This window comes from Tachyglossus aculeatus, chromosome 9 (assembly GCF_015852505.1).
Source record: "Tachyglossus aculeatus isolate mTacAcu1 chromosome 9, mTacAcu1.pri, whole genome shotgun sequence".
In the NCBI taxonomy this organism is placed as follows: Eukaryota; Metazoa; Chordata; class Mammalia; order Monotremata; family Tachyglossidae; genus Tachyglossus; species Tachyglossus aculeatus.
Genome location: NC_052074.1, coordinates 18,895,343 through 18,903,312, shown reverse-complemented (window position 1 = coordinate 18,903,312; position 7,970 = coordinate 18,895,343). Strand labels below are relative to the sequence as shown.

Here is a 7,970-nt window from a genome sequence, read left to right as displayed (position 1 = left end):
TTTTATACCCAGTTGCATTTTGCTGGAGGATGGGAAGATGATAGATTATTACTTGAGATGTGCTGTGAGAAATTCTAAAACAGTTGTAAAACACTGGAAGCAGGCATCCCTGATTTTTTGGAAACAGCTGTAATGTGGTGATGCTATTCTGATCCAAAAAAATAAACGTTGAGACAGCAGCCATGACAGTCCTAAGCAAAGATGTCAACTTTCCTATCGGGGTAATCATATAGCAGTGGTTTGAACCACCTATGAGGAAGGGGGTTTCCTAAATTGACTTGGTACTTGTTCTCAAAATTTACTACTTTCCAATAAAAGGAATACTTCGAAAAGGGAGTATTGAGAAAGATCTTCTGATAACTTCTATATTTTCAATATCAAACAGAATTGATAGTTTACTTTGTCCAGGTAATTTTACTGGTCACGGAGGGAAATGAAGATCCATGGTTGAGGCACTTTGAGGATTATGTGAAAGACATTCCGCCAGTTCACCCATACTTTTATCTTTGGTGCTGATGCTTACTTGAGTAGCTTCCCTTAGAGGCTGCTATTATTTGGAGCTCTCAATTCATTTTTTTAGGCAACAGGCACCCATCATGACCTCCCGAGGCAATCAGTTGCAATGCAATCTTTGTCTTTTATCGGTACCTTGTGCAGTTAAGCACTATATAACTTTGGGGATACTCAGGAATATTTTATGAGCCTTCTATATCCTAACACAAGTGAACAGAGTGTAACAGTAATCTCACCAAAATGCCCAGCCTTTCTTTGCCTTGGTTTTCCTGCTCATCCGGAGGTGCTCAATAAATACCTAAATAGTGCATATTGAGGAATTAGAGCCACTTCTTTTCCTCTGCTTGAGTGAACAGAGACAAGTAGGTTTAGACAGAGACATGCATCATTTGGAAAGTGTAAATAATTCAAGAACTAGTTGAGTTTAGGTGTTTTTAAAACACTTTGCAATTTTATGTAGCTCAATTTGTGATGGAAAATTGTGTCTCATTCTTCATTAACATTTGAAATTCACATTTCCAGGAATGCAATTTTATATGACTGACTTTCATCTATGTTTAGAAGAAACCGCCACATTCATATCCGTGCTCAGTAATTTAACTTGTTACTCATCAGCGTTGTGTGCTTAGATGTGGAAAATGTTTACCAGATTTTCAAGTGGTTTCTTTGGCTGCTTTGTAGAAGCACTTATGTTATCTAATCTGTTTGTTAATCTAGCAGTGCTATAGTCCTCTCAAAGCCCCTGCTTTAAAGTGTCTACTGAGATATCAACCATTTGGCTTCATGGGAGGAGGAAGTGATATTAAAAGAGATATTGAAGTAACATGGAGCATCATTGAGAGTAAGGCAGGTGAAAAATATCTTTCAAACCCCCTCAGCTCTCATCTCTTTGCTGTTTAGCTGCCTTGCCTTATTTTCAGTAGCATACCATTATAACTTTTTCATGCTCCGTATTTGTTTTTGTTTTTAATTTGCATTTGTCGGAGAATCTAGCAAGTATCAAAGTAGACATGTACATTTCATTTGTAACTTTAAATGGAAATATTTTTGACAGTTCTTTTTGCATGACTCTTCATTAGTAATATGCCTTTGGGTAGAAAGAAATGCGTAACATCTGGTCTTGATTTTGCTTTAGGGGGATTCCTCTTCCAAGTTATCTTTTGGATGGAAGAATGCCCTTTTTCCAATAGAAGATGGTAATCTTGGAGTATCATCATGGAGAAGGGGATGAGTTCAGCAGAAGTGCTGCCTTCCAAGTCCTCTCAACTTACTGCTGTTAAGGTGACAGCCAGAGAACTAGAAACAAAGCAGGCCCATAAAGAGAAACGAGTAGGATTTGTGCTTGTACATGCAGGTGAGGCATCAACAATCAAGAGTCGGAAAATAAGTACAATACTGAATTCCGACTCGTGTCTTAAAATAGATTAAGAAATAAATTTACAGTAGGAGCTAGCTAGCTCTGAGCAACTCAGGAAGGGGAATTTGAATTTTAGACAATAAGGATGTTAGTACTGTCGTTTGTTTCTTCTTGAGCAGAACACAGGTGTATGATTTTATATATTCTCCTTGCTCAGATTACAGTCTTGCTGACAATGCTGGGGACATAGTCATTGCGTACTTATTTATTGATTACATTTTTATTTTCCTTAATCCCCATGAACCCTCTTTGGGTATTATTAATAATAATAACAATAATAATAATAGACTGTGAGCCCGTTGTTAGGTAGGGACCATCTCTATATGTTGCCAACTTGTAGTTCCCAAGCGCTTAGTACAGTGCTGTGCACACAGTAAGTGCTCAATAAATACGATTGAATGAATGAATGAATGAATAATAATAATCATGGCATTTATTAAGTGCTTACTATGTGCAAAGCACTGTTCTAAGCGCTGGGGAGCTTACAAGGTGATCAGGTTGTTCCACAGGAGGCTCACAGTCTTAATCCCCATTTTACAGATGAGGTAACTGAGGCCCAGAGAAGTTAAGTGACGTGCCCAAAGTCACATAGCTGACAATTGACAGAGCCGGGATTTGAACCCATGACCTCTGACTCCAAAGAGCCTGTGCTCTTTCCATGGAGCCACGCAAAAACAGGCAGATACTAATTTTTCAAATGTAGCTTTCAAAACAAGGGAATGATTGAATGAATATTCAGCTTCCATAGGACAGTCATAAAATCGTAGCGAAGTGTATAATATTTGTTTTTAGCAGGTCAAATAGAATGACTTAAATTTGGATGGATCACTCTGAATAATGTAAACTGTGTTCTAGAGTTTATTTTAATAATAGCTTATTGCAATCTGCTGGTTCAAATTTTTTTCTGCATTAATTTATAGGTGCAGGTTATCACTCTGAATCCAAAGCTAAAGAATATAAACACGTGTGCAAACGAGCCTGTCAGAAGGTATGAAAAAAAATCAGGTTTAAATCATTTCTTATTTTCTGTGCATTTGCCTGTTGTATTCTCATTCAGGTCCTATACGCTGTAAGCTCTCTGTGGGCGGGAAACATGCAGGGAATGTCTTGTATTCTCATTCATTCGTATTTATTGAGTGCTTACTGTGTGCAGAGCACTGTACTAAGTGCTTGGGAGAGTACAGTATAACAATAAACAGAGACATTCTCCACCCACGACGAGCTTTCAATCTCTTAAACGCCGAGTACAGTGCTCTGCACACAGTGAATGCAGATTGATTGGTAGGTCTTAAGTAGCTTGGTGAGTGCCCTGGATATAGGACAGTAACATGTGGGATACAGTACATAGCACAGTTGGGCACTAAATCTTGGGGGTTACAGTCTTAATAGGCCCTGTGTAAGGAAAACCTGTGTTCGTTCATTCATTCAATTGTATTTATTGAGCGCTTACTGTGTGCAGAGCACTGTACTAAGCGCTTGGGAAGTACCTGTTGGCAACATATAGAGACCGTCCCTACCCAACAGCGGGTTCACAGTCCAGAAGGGGGAGACAGACAACAAAACAAAACCTATTAACAAAATAAAATAAATAGAATAAATATGTACAAGTTAAATAAATAGAGTAATAAATATGTACAGACATATATACATATTGCTCATACTGTGTTCGCCAAGTGAGTTCACCACCCTTTCTTCTGATAGCGCAATACGTTGTATCTGGACACATCGTTGGAGGAATGTTCCCTAATGGAGTCATTGTGTTCTTTTGAAAATACACATTTTAGACATACGTTTTAGGAAAATGGATTGTTTTGGGATCAATTTATTTTCTGTCTGTATCTCTCTCTCCCTTTCTCTCTGTCTGTTTCACCCCACACCCTTGCTAGACTACATACCTAATTCCTCCTGTTAAGTATAAGTTAAGTCAATGGCAAAGATCTTTACTGGGATGGGATTAACAAACCGAGCAACCAGATTTGCTTCTTGAAGGGAGAACAGTAAATAGAAAGTGCTTTATGTTCCATAAATTATTTTGTATTCTTTTTTAGCTCTTGTTCAGAGCTGAGGCAGCCTCTTTACCATTCATAATGCTGTTAGCTATTTGTCGATTTAATCAGGCATCAGAATAATGAATAATATCTTGAATTTGAATAGCACTTATTTTTTTTTTATCACATCTCATTTGGGCCTCTCAATGCCTCGAATACTTCTGTGTTGTGGGAGAGCCCAATATCACTACCCCATTTTACAGATGAGGAAACAAGAATAGAGAACTTTTCCATTTATGGTATGTTACAGAAGTTATCAATTAAAACCAACTGAGGGATAGAAAATTTAAGACTGTGAGCCCACTCTTTTAGACTGTGAGCCCACTGTTGGGTAGGGACTGTCTCTATATGTTGCCAACTTGTACTTCCCAAGCGCTTAGTACAGTGCTCTGCACACAGTAAGCGCTCAATAAATACGATTGATTGATTGATTAAGATAACTGCATGAGGTCACATTGCAGGAGAGTGGCAAGCAATCAATATCACTGATTGATTAACAGAGCTGGGACTATAACCTAAACCTCCTTGGCATTAGAATATAAGGTGTTTAAGAACCGGGATTGTGTCCTTTACCTTTATTGTACATTTCCAAGCCCCGGTACACTGTTCTGCCCACAGTAAGTGTAATTGAGACATAGCCTAATAATAATAATGATGATGATGGCATTTGCTAAGTACTTACTATGTGCCAAGCACTGTTCTAAGCTCTGGGGTAGATACAGGGTAATCAGGTTGTCCCAAGTGGGGCTCACAGTCTCAGTCCCCATTTTACAGATGAGGTAACTGAGGCACAGAGAAATGAAATGACTTGCCTAAAGTCACACAGCTGACAAGCGGCGGAGTTGGAATTAGAGCCCGCGACTTCTGACTCCCAAGCACGGGCTCTTGCCCCTAAGCCACCCTGCTGAAGTATTCCCGACTGCTGCTGAACACCTGCTTCCCAATGGAAATGGAGTTCTCTGGCTTGCATTTTCGGAGGGTATTAAATAGTGACACTACAATATACCCTTCTCAGGATCGCATCTGGGGAGTTTCTGGTACTCTGTGAGTGTCGGCTACCGGAGTGCAGCGGCTAGCTAGTGGAAGGCATTCTACTACAAGTCAAAACTCACTTGTGCTGGGCAGCAGTGACATGGGAGAGAGTTAAGGGCAAAGACGCAAGCCTACTGCACAGAAGAAGACAATAGTAAACCACTTCAGCATTTTTACCAAGAAAACTCTGTGGATACACTAGCAGAATAATTGCAGGTGGAGATGGGGCGTTCTGGGAGAGATATGTCCATGGAGTCGCTATGGGTTGGAAACGACTCAACAGAATAAGAGAAAACTACTATCAAAGGATGAGGACTTTGAGTACAGATAATTGTATTCCGTGAACTGGTGAAAGTTAAAAATGGGAGAGATAATCACTTCTGGTTATGGCATAAAAATTATAATAAATTAAACAGTGGTAACATTTCACTTTAAGAAAACAAAGAATAATTATCAGAGCCTTCTCATGTCTAGCTTTTGGGAAAATGGAAGATTTAGATCAAATCTATTTTAAAATATATCTTCTTAATTCGTGGCCTAGTGGATAGAGCACAGGCATGGGAGTCAGAAGGACCTGGTTCTGATCCTGGCTATGCCAGTTGTCTGCTCTGTGACCTAGGGCAAGTCACTTCACTTCTCTGTGCCTCAGTTACCTCATCTGTATAATGAGGATTAAGACTGTGAGCCCCATGTGGGACAGAGACTATGTCTGGACCAATTATCTTGTATCTAGCCCAGTGCTTAGTACAGTGCCGGGCACAGAGCTCTGGCCCATAGTAAGTGCTTAACAAATACCAAAGTTATAATTATTATTATATGTTGTATTTTTGGAACCATTCAAACCTTTCACAAATTCTCAGTCCACAGTGCAGTTTTTCATGGATTGCTCTCATGTGATATATTTGACTGTTACCTGTTATCTTTTGAATCTTGATGTAATCTTGGGAAGATCCACTGCAGTAAATTTGAATGACTTGAAACCTCTGCTTTAAGAGGTCTGGAAAGCATATCATTATAGTATGTATTTAAAGTGAAAATTATCGATCATTTGGTTTTGCAGGCGATTGAAAAACTACAGGCTGGTGCTCTTGCAACTGATGCAGTGACTGCAGCTCTTGTTGAACTAGAGGTATTTTTTTAAAATTACATATTGAATGGTCTGTTGCGAACACATGCAAGTTTCTAGGTTTTGCAGTAAAACCATATGACGTTCAAATTATGTGGGTACCTTTTCCTAAAGTGTTTAAAAGAGTATAAACATGAGATAATCCGTAGCTAGAACTTTTTCACGACTTAGTTTTTCCTAACCATCCGCTATGATCGTTTATGTTACTGTGTTACTATTTGCAAGAGTTCAAACCAACATACTCCGGTTTGCCATTTTAAATTTATTTAATTCAATATCCTGGTATTTAATTGGAATTTAGAAAATTATCTGAGTGAGGGTAGACTGCATTTGTAGAGAAACTGCTTTGTTGCACTTCTGAGGTAGCTGAATTTTATAGATGTTTTCTGTGGTCCTTAAATCAACCTGGAAAGTGCTTTGGAGATGAAAAGCTGTAGTAATATTCTTTTTTGGAATTATTAATGACATCTTTTTCCGTCTATGGAAAGAATAAATTTTATGCTGTGAATGAAAGGAGTGTTGACAGGAAAGATGACTGTTCCAAATCTAATCTCTTTCAAGGCACATCAAGGAATATTTGTTGCAGTAATATTTTATTGCAGACTACTCTACAAGTGGCAATGCACAGTGAACTGAAATCCAATGTGTATAAATCATTCCTTTGGAAGGAGCAGAGTTGAAAAAGATGACTATGAGATACTAAATTTGATAACTGTTTCATTTACCTTACATTGCTTTTCATTTGCTCAAATTATATTTTGCGTTTTTCACATTTCATAGTTTTTACCATTGAATTTCACATTTTATTGTATTCATTCATTCATTCAGTTGTATTTGAGTGCTTAATGTGTGTAGGGCACTGTACTAAGCGCTTGGAAAGTACAGTTCAGCAATAGAGACAATCCCTACCCAACCATGGGCTCACAGTCTAGCGGTGGGGAGACAGACAACAAAACAAAACAGGTACAAGTAAACAGGGCTCCCACTCTTACCCCCATTTTACAGAGGAGGGAACGGAGGCCCAGGGAAGTGGAGTGACTTGCCCAAGATCACATAGCAGACATGTGGTGAAGACGGGATTAGAACCCATGACCTTTTGATCCCAGTCCCGTGCTCTATCCACTAAGCCGTGCTGCTTCTCCGGCATGTATACATATGTGTACAAACATGTATGACGTATTTTGTTAAACTTTTAAACTTTCCTCTTTGAAAATATTAGATGTAAACCTAAACCATTTCATGAATGCTTTTAAGAAAAGATTGTCTAGAGGAAGCAGAGTTTATCTGTATTGTGGCTCATTGGTTTTTGTTGTAGAGTGTTGTGTTTTCGGTCACCCAAGGGCCTGTTTGGCTCACAGGCAAGTGGATGGTAATTTGTTGGGAGGTTATGAATTCTGTTACATTAGCTTTATTGCAAGCAACAGTTTGGGCCTTATAATTTTTTTAAAGTATTTGTTATTATTATTAATAATAATAATGTTGGCATTTATTAAGCGCTTACTATGTGCACAGCACTGTTCTAAGCACTGGGGAGGTTACAAGGTGATCAGGTTGTCCCTCAGGCTCACAGTCTTAATCCCCATTTTACAGATGAGGTCACTGAGGCCCAGAGAAGTTAAGTGACTTTCCCAAAGTCACACAGCTGACAATTGGCAGAGTGGGGATTTGAACCCATGACCTCTGACTCCAAAGCCCGGGCTCTTCCCACTGAGCCACGCTGCTTCTCAAGTTACTATGTGCCGGGCACTGTACTAAGCACAGGGGTAGATACCGGCTCATTGGATTGGATACAGTCCATGTCCCACATGGGGCTCACAGCTTTAATCCCCATTTT

At 39.1% G+C, this 7,970-nt stretch overlaps 1 protein-coding gene across 3 annotated transcripts in view; it reads left to right on the top strand.

Moving 5' to 3' along the window:
- Positions 1-1,235: 1,235 nt before the first annotated feature.
- The window catches only part of TASP1 (taspase 1), a 129,817-nt gene continuing 123,082 nt past the window's right edge, over positions 1,236-7,970 (top strand). The window contains exons 1-4 of one of the 3 annotated variants that reach the window (XM_038751612.1): positions 1,236-1,354; positions 1,649-1,867; positions 2,851-2,918; positions 6,071-6,139. In XM_038751612.1, the coding sequence (XP_038607540.1) occupies positions 1,729-1,867; positions 2,851-2,918; positions 6,071-6,139 (276 nt within the window). In that variant the 5' untranslated portion in view covers positions 1,236-1,354; positions 1,649-1,728. Of the gene's footprint in view, positions 1,364-1,648; positions 1,868-2,850; positions 2,919-6,070; positions 6,140-7,970 lie in introns of all 3 variants that reach the window. The other 2 variants (XM_038751613.1, XM_038751610.1) reach the window with 2 other exon arrangements.